Source organism: Pagrus major, chromosome 20 (assembly GCF_040436345.1).
Source record: "Pagrus major chromosome 20, Pma_NU_1.0".
Lineage (NCBI taxonomy): Eukaryota > Metazoa > Chordata > Actinopteri > Spariformes > Sparidae > Pagrus > Pagrus major.
Genome location: NC_133234.1, coordinates 11,059,339 through 11,079,643, shown reverse-complemented (window position 1 = coordinate 11,079,643; position 20,305 = coordinate 11,059,339). Strand labels below are relative to the sequence as shown.

At 41.6% G+C, this 20,305-nt stretch overlaps 2 protein-coding genes across 5 annotated transcripts; one reads left to right on the top strand and one right to left on the bottom strand.

Moving 5' to 3' along the window:
* Window positions 1-197: 197 nt before the first annotated feature.
* On the bottom strand, window positions 198-1,809 carry LOC141015509 (parvalbumin, thymic-like). The gene is made up of 4 exons (XM_073489605.1): window positions 1,579-1,809; window positions 1,290-1,422; window positions 1,005-1,114; window positions 198-234 (listed from the first exon to the last, which is right to left on the bottom strand). The coding sequence occupies exons 1-4, from the start codon at window positions 1,637-1,639 to the stop codon at window positions 206-208; spliced, it is 333 nt and encodes a 110-aa protein (XP_073345706.1). The 5' UTR covers window positions 1,640-1,809; the 3' UTR covers window positions 198-205.
* A 2,306-nt stretch (window positions 1,810-4,115) lies between these two features.
* LOC141016050 (uncharacterized) lies at window positions 4,116-19,306 on the top strand. 4 transcript variants are annotated; one of them, XM_073490300.1, is made up of 4 exons: window positions 4,116-4,261; window positions 13,679-13,759; window positions 13,912-14,011; window positions 15,746-19,306. In XM_073490300.1, the coding sequence occupies exons 2-4, from the start codon at window positions 13,753-13,755 to the stop codon at window positions 16,635-16,637; spliced, it is 999 nt and encodes a 332-aa protein (XP_073346401.1). In that variant the 5' UTR covers window positions 4,116-4,261; window positions 13,679-13,752; the 3' UTR covers window positions 16,638-19,306. The 4 variants fall into 4 exon arrangements, with proteins under 4 accessions (XP_073346401.1, XP_073346404.1, XP_073346403.1 ...); XM_073490303.1 differs by lacking the exon at window positions 4,116-4,261 and having other exon boundaries at window positions 13,575-13,759; window positions 15,746-16,457; window positions 16,553-19,306; XM_073490302.1 differs by lacking the exon at window positions 4,116-4,261 and having other exon boundaries at window positions 13,575-13,759; window positions 15,746-16,646; window positions 17,443-19,306.
* The last annotated feature ends 999 nt before the right edge of the window (window positions 19,307-20,305 follow it).

The window sequence follows — 20,305 nt, the reverse complement described above, 5'->3', positions numbered from 1 at the left end:
CATAAGATTATCACTAGGTACTATCACAGGAGAAAAAAAACACTGACATCTCATGGAGAAAAGTATGTTTATTTATTCACTTTTCTGGCAAGGAAAGCCACATAACACAGAGGCAACATTGATTTTGTGGTCTACTTTAATTTCTTTATTACATTAAATCTACAACATACACTATTACTCTAAACACATTTGATCAGATGATGATTTATGAAGACTTGACCAGTGCAGAGAACTCTGAAAAACGAAAAGGAAGACAGACACAATTTCAGACATTTTTGATTCTACTCTTTTTAAATTCATCATCTTATTTCTAGGCTACAAACTACAAACATGGCTGAACATTAAGTGTGAGGCTCTGGCAGTGACACTTATGTATGGTGATACTTAAGCTGCCTAGCAACACAGTGAAACACAACACAGGGATGAAGAGTGCTGACTTTAAGACCAGTGATTCACCATTAACTGGAAATTTACATTTAAGGAGGATGCTATTTTTTTTTTTACTTGAGGATTTATCCCAGTTTTTGCTGTTTTGCTGGCTGAGTTTCGTCCTTTCTTATAAAAGGTACATTTTATACTACGGTAAAATAATTAAAAATGATGTACTTTTATTCCTACTGACAAACTTATATTAAAAAAATATTCATCAAACATTTTATGGCTTAAAAATACTTAGAAATTGCAAATAAATCTGCCACTTATTTTATTTGAATTTACTTTCAGTGTGTCTTCATATATTCCTTCAATATTCCTGCCCTTAGCATAATCATGTGATCATTTATAGGGTTTACTCCCATACTAGGTAATACTAAAATAGTCTGATAAAGCTTTTTCACTTGTACCTTTGTATTTTAGAAGAGTTTAATAAAAACAGACCCTGATCTTGATCACCTCTGTCTGTGAGAAATACCTTGCTCCTCTTCACGATGAACCAAACATTCCTGCCTGATATACTAGAAAAAAGCAGACCACCTACAGGCCGAGTGCCCCTCAGATCTGCCTACCTTCCCATCCGATCTTTCCGTCTCCATCTGAGTCTCCCTCCAGCAGGAAAGCTCTGGTCTCAGCTGCCGTCAGGGTCCTCGCTCCTTTGGAGAAGTTCTGCAGGAACAGTCTGATGAAGAGCAGGGATGAAGCACCACATTGAGAAAACATAATGAGATAAACATATTAAATGTGCTGCGTCCCGTATGGAAACATAATACTGCAGAAAACTCTCAAGAGCCTTGTGGAATCCATCTTGTTTCATTAATTATGCAGAAGGATATAAACTGTGTTTGAAACTCAACTGTAACTCGTCCTGTTCTATGAAGCCGCTCTTGTCCTGGTCCAAAATCTTAAAGACCCCCTCGATCTCTGTCGGAGTTTTCTTCGATAAACCCACTGTTTTGAAAAACATCTTTGGGCAGAAGGAATCCTTAGCTGAAAGCAAAATCACAGATAAAACTGGATTAGATCCAGTCAGTTAAATGATGATGTCCTATAATCTGAGGACTCACACAACTACAGCGAAATGCATCAAAACAAACTGCGACTAGAACAAGTTTAAATCTGTCGTTCACACAATCATCTTCTGACCTTTACAAGCATTAATGGCTGAAGTGATGTCTGAGGCAGCGAGAAAGTCGGTAATAGCCATGGTGGTGGAGACTCTGCTGTGGTGGATGTTGCAGCCTGGTGCAATATGTGACCACTGATGGGCAGAAAGAAACTACTGGTGACAGTGAATAGATCTAAACCCCCCGGGTGTCAGAAACCACCAGTGTCCTGCTGTCTGCTGTCACCTGCAGCTGACCACTTCAGCAAACTGTGTGTGTGTGTGTGTGTGTGTGTATCTGTCTGTGTGTGTGTGTGTCTGTGTGTGTGTGTGTGTGTGTGTGTGTGTGTGTGTGTGTGTGTGTTAAAGTGAGACTTTAGACAGAGAATCATGTCATTGAACGACTGTGTCTTGGAGAGTGGTTTCTCCAGGGGTCAGAGGTCATATTGGAAATTAAATCTACCTAAACAGACCTCGGTAGGGAAGCGTCTGTCTGTAAACAAAACAGCAAGTCACTGAGGTTATATTTGGTGGATCTGGAGGGAACCTGGCTGGCCTGCATTTCCTCTTCGCTCGTGTTTCCAGCCACAGTTGCTGCCTGCTCGTGGTCGTCCCTGGCAGTGTTTCCGCAGGCTGTAAACATCCTGTTATTATGGCCTCTGTCACTTTCAGGCTGCGCTCCATAGAGCTGTCTCCACTCACAGTCACCTTGTTTTCACATGCTACTTCTAACATATGCTCTCTTTATTTAAAAAAGATGCTTAACTTGCTAGATGGACCAGTTATTTGTAAATTCATCACTAAGTCTGTGTGTAAAGGCCTTCATACGTTCTTAACTATTAACTACTGTAGTAGCTATTTTCAAATTACTATCTTAATAAATCTGGCTTCACCATTAAAGCTGAAGAAAAATGCTACTTTGTTTTATTTTATTTTTGTATTTGCATATAAAAAGAAATGCATGTATTTTAAAGTCAGCAGCATTCATTTAGTTTAGACTGGATGTGATATATTGGATTATGCTAACCTAGTTTATTTTATTAGCCTTGGTCCTTCATCTAATGTTACTGCCATAATGTTATGTAACTTGAGGTGTGTAATTTTGTGAACTATAATTTGAACACTTCCCAGTTAACATCATTATTCAATGATCTCAGCAAGTGTAAGTAAACATTTAGCCGATGTTATTACCAGGTTAACATAGGGAACTTTAAACTTATGAAGAGCTGGTGCAACCACTTTTCTAATATGCGTTCATTAGGATATGATGTTAAAAATGTGGATATTTCAGAGCCGAACCTTTGAATTACTGGTGAAATGAAAACCTCAACTTGTCAAAATAGGAAATGTATTCAATGAATTAAAGTTGTAACGTGTAGAACTGTTTTTTTATACAACCACTTAAACCGCCAAACATTTAAAAATTCCACACATGCAGTTGTGGCTTTAAATACATGCAATTGTGTATATTATACACAACATCTACTGCATGTCTGTCTGTCCTGAAGAGAGACCCCTCCTCTGTTACTCTTCCTGAAGTTTCTTCCATTTTTTAACCCTTTGGGGAGTTATGGATGGATAGGATGTCCTATGTTGCAGCCTACAGATTGTAAAGCCCCTTGTGGCAAATTACCTGATGGTGACTACATAGACACGAGCCATGCCTCCATAGATTTGAAGCTTTCCTCACAGTTATTTATTTTTATGATCACAGTGTTTGTCATGGTAACTGCGAACAAAAGACAGCCTCTAACATTTTTTTCTGTTGCGATAAATCAGTCGATGGGAATCTCTGGAAAACCACCTGCTGAGGAATTCTCATACTTGGCAGTTTGCAACTACGACAAACAGGAAGTATATTGTGGTTTGCTGGCCAAATTACAGACTTTTGTTCTGGCAAAGCACAAACCTTCCTCACAATATCTCTCTACGCCACATTTGACCTCTTTTGTCTATCTGAAATGCACTCTGTGACTTTGTATCAGCTCTTCCTGCTTGCTGATGCCATTATGGTTTTGAAAAGCAGTGTTTTCCGCAGTTTCAGTCCACATATGTCTTTATGGCTCCCATGTGCGAGGGGCTGCTGGAGCGCTGAAGCCACTGCGTCACACTGGCCCTAACAGGCAGCACGTGTGGGCCCAAGGCCTGGCCAGAGTGACGTGAGGGTGGTTTCCTCAGGATGGACTACAGTGAGGCCTGCAGCGACCAGAGGGGCAGAGGAATGACAAAAACATCCTCTGCCCCCCCCTCACCTACCTGCCCCCCTCAGCCTTGTCCCTTTCCACGCTCCAATGCTTGTTTTCAGGAAGACCAGGCTTCCTGCGTGATGGAGCGGTGGATGAGAGGAGGAAGAGGGGGCTGGGACAGAGAGGAAGGGACAGACACAGAGAAAGATGGATGGGGATGGGGTGACGGTCCTGTGCACGTAGTGATTTTGGGGGAGTTTGTCGCGTTGGTTGCTTCCTGGCAGCTGTGAGGGAGTCTGAGGATGGGAGGGATCAGAGTACAAATCTTTTACTGAGACAGAAAACTGACTTTTTTTGTCTCTTGCACCTGAGAATGTGAGCAAAGCAGACAGGGAATCAATTTTGTGTATTTATAAAAATCATAAAGGGATTTGGACCTGGAGTTTTGTACTTTCACATGCCTGAAAAACAAACTGCTCTGACTGAGCAAAGTACTGAGCAACGCGACAATCAGCACAGGGCGAGAAAACCAACAGAGGTAAGTATTACACAAACACAGATGGTAGGTTGCATTTTACACAAATTTGAGAACCAGAAACTCTTATATATTCTTAATTTGCACTGTCTGGGTATCTATGTTATATAGATACAAAGCTTATCTAGAGGAACTTGTGATTGAGTGAGCTCGTCAACACTCAGCGTGTCGTTCAAGGACACTTTGACAGGATGTATCACAGACACAGTCACACAAGCTGGCTTTTGTGGGGATTTTTAGTGTGAGATTTGGCTTACAGGGTGCTTTTTCTCCCATAGCATCAGTCATTCATAATTTGTTATTAGAAGTAATAAACAACCATACAGATTGCTGAATTATCATTTGGGTAGAATGGATCAACAGCAAAGTTTTCATAGAGCAGCGTGAGATATTCACTGTAGAAAACTGCCTCTGGTGTTTATTTTCTCACTTTCTATTCTCCATCACACTTTAAGTTATTCTTGCAGAATATGTTGCATCATTATTGCCCAAACGTTCAAAAGATTTAGTGAACGTGGCTCAGGTCAGGTAGTTGAATGTGTCGTCAGTTCATTATAGGTTTGCTTTTGCTGATCCCAGGTTCTCAACATGTTTAAGTGACCCTGGGCAAGACACTAAGCCCCAAATAGCACCCAGTGAGCAGAGCAGTGTTTAATGACAGTTTTGCCTACATCAGTAGTGTGTGAAATAGAGATATTCTGGTGGGCTGGATCCGGCCCAAACTTGAGCCACTTCAGGTTTATTAAGTGCCATCATTCCACACAGTTTGTGGGCCAGATGCGGGTGTCTGGTAGAATTTTGCAATCCGGGATCGTTTGGCACATTTATTAAGAAACTTTGTTTTAATGAATTCAGCTGGAAACGTTGGTTTCCTGCATGGTAATTTACATTAACTGCTACTTATTAATATAGACGACTAGTCTTGTTTGTCTGAACTTACACATGCTAAAATAAATGTTTGGAAGAACATCTTTGCAGCACAGAAAAGATTTTAACATAAATAAATCAAACGCTATGAACCTTTCATGAGAATAGATGTAACATATGTTTAGAGCAACACAAGTCATTTTATACTCTGTGTGTAACGCCTGCAACAATTTCAATTGAAAGCCATTTTAATTCAGATGGATGATGATGTCATCCGATCGACTTTAGTCCAGCTAAACTAAATCTGTAAGTCCCTCTGTAATGTCTGAAACGTTCGGCCTCTCAGACAGAGAGACAGCGAGGAAGAGGAAAGTGGTCACTCTTCCTCTCTCCTGGGCTCAGTTACTGCCTCTTCTATTTCCATCAGACCAGCTGTGGTGTGAGCATGCCAGTGATGCTCTCAGATTCAGCCAAGATACCCCCTCAAGCTCCACCCTCCACCCCTACCACCACCACCCTCCACTCTAGCTAATGGTTTTGTCTCACTCCACTGTTTTGGCACCAATCTTTCAATCTGTGTGGTCGTCTGTGGCATTAACTGTGTCTGTGCATGTGTGTGTCCTCTGTTTTGACACGAATCACTCAAGACTGGATGTGTGTCAGTTTGTGTATGTCTACTGTATGTCAGTGCCTGTGGTTTTGCATGTATCTACAGGGTGTATGGTCATGCTGTTGCCTTTCAGTTCCCTGAAATATTCCTCCTCATATGAACTACTTTTGCACTGTGATCACATTGAATCAATTGGCCAATAAAGTCCCCAAGAGAAACTACAGTATATTTGCTGGGTTGCTCTTTCAACCTTTAACAGCTTGAAGAAAACTTTTCTGCCTTCTTACGCTCACTTTGTCTCTGTCTCTTTAGACTTTGCCTGAAGTTACGCTAGTGCTAGCAGCACATTTTTACCTTATACCTTCATATTTCTACTCGATCTAGTGTTGGCCCACAAATTAAATGAAAAATGTATTAAACATTTTAATATAAGTTCAACACAGGAAACAATGATGATCTAAAAAGTGTTCACATTCTCAGTGTTGATGAGGTCCAGTCCAGTCTGAGTTTCATTAGCCTCCTGAACAAAAATAGCAAACTGTTAGCTGGATCTATTTTTCCACTGAGAAGAAAAAAACGTTAAAATATTCAACATTTCATTACAAAATCTTGTATGTCTAATCCATAGAAAAACCAAAGTGAAGGCCTAACCTGGGCAGACTCCAGGACGTTACTGCTCCCGGCCAAGAAATAGTCCCTTACATAACCCCCCCACTGCTGTTTCCCCTTGTTTCCAGTGTCCATGCTAAACTGTTAGCTAGTCCTTTTTTCCCTGTCAAAGGGAAGCCTACACGAGCTAAATATGAAAGTAAGCTAGCAAACAGCTAACTAGAACAAAGACTGAAAACAGAAGTAAACAGCTACCCAAGCTCTGTCAAAAGGTAGGCTAACAAACTATGTATATACCAACATCTTTAAAGCTCACTTATTTGCACAGATATTGTTTTAACTTGTATGCTTAAATCATAGAAAAACTAAAGGGTAACCTAAAGAGACTCCAGGGATGTCAATGGTCCCGGCCAAGAAACAGTCCTGTAGCCTTCAAAACCCTCTACTAGCTGTTTCCCCTTGTTTCCAGTGTTTGTGCTAAACTGTTAGCTGTCCTCATTTTAACTGCTCAAAGAGGAGGCTATCTGAGAAAATTTGACACTTAATGAATTAATTTGACATTTGTTTTCTTGCTGGGACATAAGCGAGGCGAGACGATTAAAAACAAATCTCTGTCTGTGCTAGCTAAATATGAAAGTAAACTAGCAAACCGCTAACTTAGCTGCGCACAAAAACTGAACTGGAGTAAACGGTGAGACAGGTTCTGTCAAAACATAAATAAATCTGCCTACCAACATCTCTAAAGCTCACTAATTTACAATTTACACACATTGTATTGTATCTTATATGTGTTATCATATAATATAATAATATAATTAATAAAAAAAAAAAAAAATGGGTAACCTGGGGAGAATCCAGGAAGTTACTGGTCCCAACCAGTCTGAACCCTGTTTCTATTGTTCACGCTGAGCTACATTAGCTGGATAGGAGCTTCATAGTTAATGGAAAGACAAGACAGTGGTAATAACCTTACGAAAAGAAATAATCCCTAATCCCTAAACGTTAAACTTTTCCTTTAAAGTTAAAAACTCCTCTCAATCGCAGAAGTGCTTGTATGTTGCAGACTTGCTGGAAGGCAGCAATAATCTGGTGTTGTCTGGAAGTGGATCCTCCTCTGCCCGGTAGATGCCTGTTATTAAGTGCAACCATTTCGATCTTCTGAGCCCTGGCCACTCTATTTCTTATCTGTTTGAGCCGTAACCAAGCGGCAATCCTGACTCATTACATTTTGGACTTAAATGTGGTTGCTGCTGTGCAACTGGATCACGGCCCGATGAATACCAGTCAGCTTAAGATGCTGGTGATAGGATCTGTGCGTGGGGCTCCGACTGGGTGGATGGGTTTTGGAGGAGGAGGAGGAGGAGGGGGGGACTCAGGGACTCCCTCAGGCGTCTCTGAGAAGAGTAGGGTGTCAAAGATAGTGGTGTCAGGGAGAGGGGCTTGGTGTGGATTTATATGTGTACAGAATGGATGTACGGGACACACAGTAAAAGCTGGGAACTTCCCTGAAACATATTCTCTCTAACGGCCTTTTCTCCTTGTCACAGTGTCCATTTGACATTGATTGAGCCAAAACAAGTCTCCATATCAAAGTAGGAGTCTGACATGAAAGCTAGTATCCTGTTTCCTGTTCCTATAGTGTGAAGTAGTGTGATATACCCCTGGGCAGCGCCTGATTCCCAAATAAAGATATTTATGTATATTCCACGGGCCCCTGTGAACCTCATCATATTTAAGATTAGCCATTGAAACAGATCTGCTCTTATCTGATCAGGGTTATGTGTGTGTGTGTGTGTGTGTGTGTGTGAGTGTGAGTAAATAAGAGCTCTGTCAACGAGAGCTTGAACTCAGCTCCTCCATAAACACTTTAAAGCCGTTGAGGAGTCCCACAGCTGTCTCAGCTGCCTGAGTGTGTTCGCACAGGTCACGGCCTCGCTTTTCAACACGTTTCCCACCATCTTCAAGTTAAATTCCTCCCCACTTGTGTGTGTGTGTGTGTGTGTGTGTGTGTGTGTGTGTGTGTGTGTGTGTGTGTGTGCGTGACAACTATGTGAAATTCACATTATTGCTGAAATATCATTTCGCCCTGATTAGCTGCTCTCTCAGCTGTGGTTTGACTACACGACAGGATGAGGAAAGTGTTTATGTACGTACACAGGTGCAGTCATTGCTCAACCTTTTAAATGGCACAAGTGGAGAAAATGAATTGGGCCCACATAAAGTGACAGACAGGCGCAGGCCTTTCACCACCGGCTTTAGCACCAGACTGATATAATGCTTTAATGTTCAAAGCTGTTCTTGTTTTTCTGCTGCTCGCTGCTCGCTCACAACAAGTGCATGTGTGACTGGGAAACGACAGGAGAAAATGCAAAGAAAAAAGGAAATGCTTTTTTTTTGATTAAAGGACTCCTTTTAACACCACCACTGCTGTCTTTGTGTTCCCTAACAAGGTTCACAGCTTGTGTGCTTGTGTGTGAAATCCTCAACCACATCACTCCCCCGACTGACGATAACTGCTGCACTCTACTGCCGTCCAGTGGTAGAAGCCTGCAACGACAGAAAAGGTTTTAACTAACCATAATAGCAACTTAGTTGTCATGTTTTGTGGATTCATTTGGGTCTCTGGTCTTCATTTATCAGAATCTGTACATGCAAACTATGCAAAAAATGCAAATGTGTCCTATAAATCCATCAGTATTTAGGTGCAGCGACCCTTCTCTCTGAAAATCTTGTTTTGTTAAACACAACTGAAAACTTAATTACACAGTGCAAATATTGTACTATTCATACTCTATATATCATCAGAGTAGCCGCTAACTGCTGCTAACTGTAGCTGCTGTTAGCTAGTAAGCTCGGTTAACTTTGGTCGTATTAGCTGACTCTGCCTGGACTGGGAGCTCAGATCATTGGGGGAGTGCTGGTGATGTTTACTATCATACTATCACATGTTAAAGGGATAGTTCGGATTTTTTGACATGAAGTTGTATGACATCCTCACCATCAGTGTCGTGCATCAGCAGTGACTTTTCCCCCACTGCGTCCTGTGAGCCGAGGTCTGTCCCGCTGTTGTTGCTGAAGAAAGTAGTTACGGCTAGTTTGCGGGGTCACGAAGATAAAGCGTTTTGCTTCACAAAACAATATCCGTTCAAAAGATTAAAACATTTGCATCACAAAATCGTTTACGACAAAAAAGTCAGACCTCACGATCACCTGGCACTATTTCCCCTCCCTTCATATCACTGCGCGCTTCCGCCTGTTGACACACCGCACCGCTCCGCCAGCTGTTTCACGGTGTTGGGAACAGTGGGGGAAAAGTCACTGCTGATGCACGACACTGATGGTGAGGATGTCATACAACTTCATGTCAAAAAATCTGAACTATCCCTTTAATGTACAAAGGGGCTAGCTTGTTAGCATGCTTACTTCAATCATCACCTCTGCAACACCACATATAGGTCTTTGACATTACGTCAGAACTTCACATTCTGTTAATAATTTAATTTTTAATGTGTTTTACTTACCACATAAGATCACAGAGTGTTTTTACAGAGTAAATGAATGAATCCATCCAAATAGGGGCTTTAAAGTTTGGGGTGATACTTTGGTTTCACATTTTGATCATCGTGCGTGTGCATGTCCCTCTTGTTTATTGATGATTTCAATGTAATGAAGGCTTAGACCAACCTAACTGAACACATTTTGCACCCAGCAGAACTTCTGGTCAGTGTGTTTTTTTCAAAAAACACTCAGATTTTAGTCTTTTAGCACGATCTGGTTCAACCATGTCAGACACACTATGTGAAAACAATGTACACACACACACACATACACCCACACACACACACTTCTCCCAATATGGCAGTGCCCTTGGCAGTGGTGGTGCTAGTTCAGGCGGGCACTGTTCCCAGGTCCGGACTGGGGAGGAGCAGGTGTACTGCTGTCAACAGAGGCTCATAAATACTCAGCCAGCGACCAGAGATGGATTACACATTTATGTCATCATATTAAAGACACTCTGTCAGCAAACCTTTAAGACTATGTAATTACCGCCTAAGAGAAAAGTCTTTTCTCCCTACAAAGGCAGCTTGTGGCACGGCTCACCGCTGCGCAGCAGAGGCTGGTGCTGATCTGCAACAAATTAGTCATTCAATTCACAAGCGGATGCAGAGCTGCGCCCTGGCTGCAGGGAGGTTCGGTGACGGCTTGCTTTACGTTTTATTGCTGTTGAAACCAAACACCTTCGACAAACATGTACACAACTGTGACATATTTACCACTCTGTATGTCATTATCTTAGTGTCACATTTCACCCCCTCTCAGCCCCTCTCCTCTGCAGCCGTGGGACTCTGCTGTGTCCAAATAAAGGCTTGCAAACAACACCACCAGCGTCCTGACTGGATGTTCCATTCTCCCATATTACCCACAGAGCTTTGCAGCACCGTTCCACTGGCGTCGGACATTGACCTGCTCCATATGTTCCTCCTCAGGCAGGCCTCGAGCACGGTCTATCCTGAGGGCTCAGAATAAGCCCAATGCTCTCCAATTACCCTCCTCTCATAGATTGTTTGGTGTCAGTCACCGTCTGGATATGATGATTCTGCGCCTGCAGTGTAAAAGGATAGTTCCACAGTTCTTTTGGCATGCACTGTGCACGTTACAACTCAATCAGAGCAGTAAAACACAACGGGAAGGTGGCAGTTTATTAAAAGAATTCAAGCTGAAGTGTGGCCTCAGTGCTTGGGCTTGTTCTCACCTCCTCTAGCACAACGAACACATTCTTTTTTCTCATTCACCTGTTGATGCCCGCTGCGAGTTCAGGTTCCCATGTGTGCTGCAGGGAGTTATGGGACAGCTGGCGGGCTGGATCTCCAAAAGAGCCAGCTTGGTGGCTCGCAGCACATGTCGCAGCAGTTGAGAAATGATATTCAGTGTTTTATCCTCTTAAATAAACTACAGCAGGTCATAAAATACGACTGCAAGGCTTCCTCAGCGTCAGTCAGGAGGCCCTGAAACCAAAGACGCATCCCTCTTTAATCTGACATTTAGACGCAGAAGTTGTTGAGATATCGGATTATGAGGCAGCAGGCATCAATCATAACTCCGATGTGAAAATAGAAAGTAGAACGGACCGGAACAAGCTCACATTTTGTGCCAGTGAGAAGGTTTTCTGCTCAGCGACTATATCACATCCTCATGTGTCCTGCTAAGTCCAGTGAAAAAAGAGTTGACTATATTGAAACACTGTACAGTAAGCAGTCAGAGAACCTTGGCTGACCTGATATAGATTTGATATGGATCCTCGGGTGCAGAGAGCAAAAAAAGCTAAATGAGGAGAAGAAGAGAAATGCAATCGCCTTCATTATTCTGAATGGAAACACCATCTGTCCATCTCTATGTCCCTTTTTCCCTTCTCTGCTCTTTTCTCTTTGATTTCCCCTCTTTTGTGAAGCAGAGGTGGACTGAATGGTGACACTGTTGCCTCCTGGGAACAACATCCTGATGCTGCCTGGGTGTTTAAAGCAGAACTCCAGCATCAGTGATTTTGTTGCCAGTGGGACGACTATAGCAGCAGAAACTTCCTAATAAACATACTTGACAATAATGTAGAGTATGTCCAGTAACAGTAGTAATAGTGTGCAGTATGTATAACAGTAATGATACAGCATCAGTAGGTGTAAAAGGTAAAGGCTGTAGGCTAATAGCTGCATCAGTGGCTCCAAAAACAGTAGTTAAATGTCTAAACTGCAGGCCTAGTAGTTCATTTCATTTAATTAATTATATTATTACATTCTACCTGTTGTGAATTTATATCTTTAAGCCAAATAATATAATTTAAAGTCTCATTGCCTTTATTGTCGAACAAGCTAAGAGCTCTGCTGCAGTTCTGTGTCCTGCCACAGTGCTGCCTGCTGTTCTGCTTTAATCCTCTAGAGGGAGCTAATGTTAACTTAACAAAATCAGACAGGGATGAAATATCAGATTAAAAAATGCAAAATTGATCATGGAAAATCTAAAAAAAAAAGGTTGCTAAATGATGCAAAATGATCCATTTCACATGTTAATTTATGTGACCAAAATGATGCATTACAATCAGATAAGACTGTGGTCTTCATTTAGACTGCACTCAAGCCCCAAAGTAAAGATGTATTCAAACTAAAGTCATCATATCAAAGGTGGGGTATAATGAGTGGGAAAAGTTATATAGTGTAACTATACTAAAAATAACTCTGAGGAATTGCTGTGATAATGTTAAATAAAATCTAAAATCTATTATTCATCTAACTAAAATAACCCAAGGCAACATCCCTGAAGGACTCTTGATGGACCCTGCCTTCCACTTTGGGAACCACTGCTCTCCATATTAAATATCATTTGTCTGGTGGAAACAGACTATTTCAAGCTGGACTTGCAGGTAATAACTTAAGTGGCACATGGCTGAAATAAAAATACAGACACAAGACCTGGCAGTTGGGTCTCGACATTCATGATGGCTGTATGATTACTGTTTGTAGAATTAGCTTTTAACAATTATATTAACTCACCTGTCTGTTGAGAGTTATTTAAAGCCTTCTAGAGAATGCAAAATCTGAAAAAAATGCACTTGTTTGCAGTTTCTACACTTATGGAGCATGTGCAGGAGTTTCAACAGGGCTATTCAGCCATTGGAGCCTTTATGATTTTTTTTTCATTGTTTATTTTTAAAACAAGCCAGTTGGAGAATGCTGCAATGCTGTTTTGTCGACCACAAAACTTCATACAATGGGCATCGGCATGAGGATAAGTAGATAATAACTGAATGAATGACTTTTGCTTTTTTTGGTGAACTTATCCTCTAAAAGACAAATACCGCCTGTCTGATGACAAAGAATGCACAACAAACCAGATGAATGCCTCACTTCATTGTGTGTTCATAAACCTGGAACAGTTGTCAATATCAATAATGTATGTGTGGTCAAATAATTAAGATAATGTAGAGTCTCTAGGACGTCCACTCTGCTGTAAATCATTCAGGCGGCTGTGTTGCATTAGACCAGATAACTTATTGATCCCCATCATGCACTCTGCTGCTGCAGAGAGGCCGGCAGCCTCCAGGGAGACAATGTATATATGAGCTCTTTGTCCTTTCTCTGTCCTCACATCCTTTCTCATCTCATCCTCTTCATCACCTTCCTTCACTCTTCTTTCATCCCCCCCTTACCTCCTCTGATCTACTTCCCTTATTTCATTCCCCCCCTCGGTCATTCCCTCTCTATCCCGCCTGATCCCCCTCCATCCGCACCTCCCCTCTCTTTTTCTATGCATCTCTATCTGCTCTCTCTGTCCCATATGTTTAGCTCGTCTCCTTTGGTGCCCTCCATGAGGTTTCTGTGGTGCGGCAAAAGCCGGGGGAAAGAGTTGGGCTCGCACGATGCAAGGTAGGAAGAGAAATATGCCGGTGTCATGCATGCTGGAGGCACAGAGATTAAGCTTGTTGCAACACATTTTGCAGCATCATGATGCAGCAACATTTTGAAGCAATGCGTATCAGTTTCTAACCGTGTTTCCTTCCTCTCTTTATTTTTTACAGAGTTTAAATACTTCAGGGATGGAGCTACACTGGTGATTTCATTGGATGGTTTAAATTGGCTGTCTAAAAGGAGATGCAATGACAAAGGAGTCAAGAAAAGGTATTTGTCTCTGTGATTGATGCCTCTGTCTGTGTGGTGGCTGTTTGGAAAAGTTATTATAATCTGTCTTTTCCCTGAGCCCCTGCACCTGTTACACAGTGAGGTGTTAATTTACCTGAAACAGGGCAGATTACACCCTTCATGGCCTCCTGAATACATGTGTGAGAGACCATACAGTGGTGTGTGTGTGTGTGTGTGTGTGTCCTTTCACATCCTTTACGTCACAGCTGCTGTGAGTCAGCTCCTCTCTTCCTTTCCTGAGTCACTCATCCATCGGTTGCCTGGTTACTGCAGAGCGGTCAAAGTTTCCTATTGCGTCTTTGTCTCCGCGGATGGATGGGCCCCGATATTTATTCAGGCTCAGGAGTGAGTGGCCAAATAATGTATGTGTTTGTGTGCATGCGTGCGCTTGTGTGTGCGCTGATTCATCCACTGGACAAAGGCTGACAAATCAGTTTTAGTACATCCTGTTGTTAGCAGACACTGAAGGGCAGGCTGCGCTGTGCAACTCTTAAAATACCCAGTGGATTAAAAAAAGAAGACAATGCAGACACTGAAATGGAGATTATCTTTAGACGAGGCATATCATCTTTCGTGAAAGTGCCCGAACTTCACACTTGTTACAGAACCCATGTGACAAAACTCAGCAGTGACAGGCTCCATCCATAACCAAGTGCCCTTTTGCCACATCCCTTTAAGATATAATATGTCAGAATTTTGCTGTAAGTTGTTTACTTACATTATCCCAAATATTTCCAGTGTTGTTCAAACCCAGAGAAATCCACAAGTTACTGAAAAACTGTGCTTTTCTTTTGGTAGCCTGTCACTATAACTTCCGGAATAGCGTGAGAAAGGAAGTCCGCAAATGCAACTAAAATATAACCTTGTCCATGAACATTTGTTCCTTACTCACATCAGATTTTACTCACAGGTTTGTGGCAAGTTTGACCTCTAGATCATTTGTGTTTATTTGCTTTGCTAGCTCGAGTGTTTATTTGCCCCAAACAGCCAGGTTACTTTACTGTACACTAGCCATGAGCTAGCAAGCCGTGACCTGCACTGAGGGTGTGTGTGTCTGTCAGTTGCATTCAGGTCAATCACTGAATTCAGACTCATTTTTCCCCTCTCCTCTCTGTAGCATTGTGTTCATGAAGTAAAGTACATTTCCCCTCCAGCTCCAGCTGCCAGTCAACATTACAGAACATTAACACCAGGTAATAGGGATCATGTCCACGGATCGCTGCTGCAGTCAGGTTGATAAACAGGAGTGAGGATAAAAGCATTTTTTAAACCCAAAAGTTAAACAGTAATCTCCAAACTCAGTAACAAGCTGCAGATCAGAGCAGAATCCGTTGTGACTTTGGAAGTTTATTCCTCCAGGAGTTCTGGCTCTGCACCCGACTTTCTCAAGAGCTAGCTGTCCAGTATTCACTCTCCTTTAGCTCTGTTTTTGGTCTCTACCAACAACTGAGGCAAATATCTTTCACTTTTTAGCTGCTAAATGCTCCACTAATGCTCACCAGCTATTTGCTAACTGTGTCTATGTACTGCTTGGTGCTGAGCAGGTAGTGTATTGTGGATTCTTAGAGCTTTTTCATCGAAAACAGCTGTCTACTTTCGCAGAAAAGGCCTATATCAGAGACACTAATGTTGCTAAATTCCCAAACAAAACTCAATGAAGCCAAAATGAGCTGCACATGTGTGTAATAATTTTCTGTAATAATTTTCATACAGGGATGACGAGCTCCAGGCGTTGATATCCTCAGGTCAGATGATCCAGGCTGAAGAGGAGCTGCAGCCAATTACCTGCTTCTGTATCCTTGATCAAAGAGGAAGAGGAATCCCCCAGTTATGGAGGAACTGTGACCGCACATCAAGCTCGGTAACACGGCTGCCATCCCTCTCTATCCCCCCTCGACAGCGTCGTCATCTGGAGGAGCCCACACGTCATTCAACGCTCACTTCTTTCGCTTCTTCTGTCTCTGAGTGCACAAAGGAGGCCCCATGGACAAGACTTATTTTAAATATGCAGGACATGTTCAGTTTCTTCAAAAAGGATTTAAACATTGTGACCCAGCAGGACGCTGTTACCAAGAATCAACAAAATAGGTTGATCATTTTCTGTGATGAGGACATACCGCAACAACTTTTTAGTGACACACTCTCCACTGAGGATTGTTGGACGTCTATAGGGGATACTGGTCGGCATATCGCTGATAACGTGTCTCACTGGTCCCACGCGCCAGACAACAACAATAACAACTCTGAGGGGATTCAACATGAACTGGTTAGCAAAGACAATTTTAACACATGCAAGCTGAAGAGTCTTCTGAAATCCTGTCAGATCTACGCTGCTCCAGGAGGTTTGTCTGAGAGAGACAAGGCTGTAAAAAGGAGGAAGAGTGTGTCGTTTGATGATGATGTCATGGTCTACCTGTTTGATCAGGTACTGCTCTCCTGTTGGCTGTTTAACTGTAGCGTGGTGGGTTTTGTGCTTTGTTTCTTAGTTTCCTGTTTAATTTCCACTATTACTGTTCTTAGGAGAGGCCCACAGTGGAGCTGCACTCTGGGCCCTGCACATCTCCGCCAAGCAGCCATTCCTGCAACCTGCCAGATGTCACATTAGAGGACAGTGGTACTATGTTAAATGACCACTCTCATGCTTTTGCATGATTTACCCTGTTAACTACATATTGTGTAGAAATTTGCATTTTGTGCGATGTCAGATATATTTTACTAAAAAGTAGCAGAGAACATAAGAGTTAAGTGTTAAATTATTATTATTTATCCAGGTCAAACTATTTTAATGTAGATTTTTATGGCACTTTGGATCTGGCAGATTTCCCCTATCAAAGGACAAATGTAAGTTGGCTGACTTGTGCCTGGAGTTACACAAGTCCCTTGACTTTTACGCACATTGGCTACTCGTGCAGTAAAAACTCTTTTAAGACTCTATATTGGATATATATACATGAAAGACTTTGAAAAAGTAATTAGTTTCTGTTTGTGCCTGTATTTCACAGTAAATGAGCATCTAGCTACAATATTATAATGAAATTCTGGCTGAAACAGGATGTTGAACCAAGATGTCCGGAGGGATTGTTCATCAGGAAATACTTGGTGGTATTGGCTGGAAACACATGTACTCCTGATGTATTCCTTTGAAGTAGAAGTACAAAAAATAATAATTTAATCGCTTATTGTTGAATAAGCTATTATGTCGACACTTAAACTTAACCTACAACATGGAAAAGTCATTTGATTATTTCACTAACTACTTCAGACTAAAGCTCTCCAACAATGTAACACGATCAGGGTGGGGCACTACAAGGTTGAGCAAACTGTGTTCGTAAGTCTTGCTAAATCCCGATGCTGCAGGCTGTTGACACTTTGTTATCACTAACTGTGCGTTTGCTTGGTTTTGCCTGCAGGCTTGGAGTGGGAAGACGACTTCTCAGCTTTGGAGAAGAGCTGCCATTTTCAGTGTATCAACCACACTGTACCTCAGCACTACACCCTCTCCCTGCCAACACGGAGCTGCTCTGCTCTGTCCAGGCGTCGCTTTCTGTCCCAAACCTGCCTGTTTCTTACTCATGTCACTGAGTCGGATCTTGAGCTGTGAGATAAAAGACACAAACGTATTGAGTTGTAGGTGCTGATTTTCATGACACAGTGGTCGGCAGACTTTCTATCACATCGTCTACCTTCAGCCAAAGGCCATCCTGCCGCCACCGTGGCCTAATGTGTCATCCACACTTGTTTTTCTATCAGACAGCCAGCCTTGACCTAATGGAAAAACTGAGTAATCGGCCAGATCTCGTCCTCCTCACCTCGAACTCATCTCCCCACCTCCCTCCTCTTTTATGATGAGTCAGGGATTTTAATGGATTTTTTTCCCTCTCTCTGCTCCAAATGGATTCAAAGCACCTGTCGCTCATGACATCACAGCCACGCAGGGCTGTGCGACGGTGCATTCAGCCTTCACAGTTGTTGGTATGACACGATCGCTGGCTATGATGTGAGAAAACAGCCAGTTGCATAACAGTGCTGGTACCTTCCCAGCTGCAAAGCTCTTTGGAAGCTGCCAGGTTGTGACCTTGGACCCGAGCTGTGAAATAGAAACAGAAATGTTGTCAAAGTACATGTTTTTAATAAATTGTCATGTGTATCTGAAATCCTGTTTCATCTTTAAATTGTTGTGTTGGGCAAATTCCAGGTTAATCTTAATACAATGTTGTTTATACAGTTTGTTTTGCTCAAACAGAGCGTGCTTGTGGAGGCCCTGTTTGCTTGTCTCATTACTGAAGTGTATTCAGCTCAGAATTTATCAGCGGCTGTGACTAAATAAACAATGTAAGCCTTACGGCCAATGGAGGCAGAAACTGAACAAACTAAAAGTAATAGATAGTGTTTCCACAGAGCCAGCATCAGCGAGGTTTGGTTGATTAGATACAGTGTACCTGCAGGAGGAAAGGAAACCTGGCAGGACCTGTTCACGAGCACACACACACACACACACACATGCGCACACACACATACGTGCACGCACACACGCACACACACGTGCTGTTCAAGGACACCTAGAGCTAAAATTGTTGCTCTAAGAGCTGGGAGCTTCACACCTGCACACTATTGTTGTTGTTGTTATACATTCATGTTAGCCTGTTCAGTGCTAATGTTGCAAATAGCCAAATTTTGCAAGTGTTCTTTGACGTCATTCATAAAAATACTACTGGGTCATGTCTTATCTTAACTTAAGCCTACTTTAGTTTGTTTTTTTACTTAAGTGTCTTCGAGTTTCAATGAAGTTAAAGCTACTTGGCTACATGTTTTCCTTTTCCTTCCTAAGCTAATGTCACACTGCATTAAAAAGAAAAGCATCTGTATTATTTATCATTACTCTATTTTGGCAAAACTGAACACACAAAAACATAACTCACATTTCCCCCCCATTATTACATTGAATATTTTACTCACTGTTGTTATGTTTTCTCGCTAAGCTGAGCTTGCTAGGTGGTAGCTGCTAGTTTACCTGTGGCTTTTGCTCAGTATGTCAATGTGGCTCCTTAACTTTATGTTTTTGGATAAAAAAGGTTTTAAATTTGTTAAAGAGATACATTTTAGGAATATGTTTTAATTTAGTGACGTACTTCGTGTTCAGAAATTATTGTAAAAGTGATAAAAACGTTTAGGAAGAAGATTAGCGCTATCTAGCTCCCACCATTGCATAAAACCTTTTCTTTTTTTAGAATATTTATATACATTTCTGAAACATTTAAAAGGAAAAGATAAAAATCAAAATGACAGATGCAGAAAGAAATTTTCTATTTGTTTTTATTTTATTTTAACTTGTTCAGAGAATTTTACTTTCAAGAATTGCATTTAATCTTATGTTAATTGTAAGATGATGTTCGTAAATTTGGGTTTTTGATTGTTTAAGACTGTGGGGTATTTCTGAATGCCTCTATATAAAACATCCTGTGAAACATGATTAACTGTATGAATGGTCATTCAGTGTATCGCACTGCCATCACAGTGACACCACCCTATCTCTATTTCACTGTCTATCACAGCAGGAAAGGGCAATAATCCCAACTGCCAACAACGTGTTGGGCCCTCAGGTCAAACAGACGAGGTGAATTACTGCAGATCGCGCAAATAAGTGTTAAAGGTGTTTGTTGGGAATATTCAAAAATGCTTAATTAAGTTACTATTGTGTCTGTCCTTGTTTGTTTTACTTGTTCTTTACAGTTTGACAGCATCCAGTGGCTTATGTTACAGCAAAAAAAAAGTTTAAAAGTCTGGTAAAAAGTAAATAATGTGACAGAGTTTAAATGAGACGTGACCCTGCTTCTGTACATTCGGGTGTTGCCTGGAGGGCTGTATTCAAATGAAGCAGTGGAAGGTGATAAGCCACAATGGAAATTATGTTAACTGCTTGGAGTTAAAGGAGTGGACGAGGAACCAAAACAAAGTGTTTCTGGCTCTGTGAGCTGCCTTATACTTAGATGAGGCCCAAAACATCAGCTCGCCTCTGCTGCTTCAAACTGATGAAAAGGTTTAGTGAGGAACACTGAAAGAATAAAATAGTATAGTTAAGTAAACATGTGACAAATGACTAAAACATTAAAAACATTTAAAAATGTCATTTGGTAGTGGTGGTTTAACAAGGTAAGACATTTTTTTCACAATACGGGCTGATACCAGTTAACCATCCACTGGTACATCAATAAAGACATTTATCCTTTCAAAACTTGGGAAATGTTTTTAGCTTCCTACATTTTCTTTTGAAAA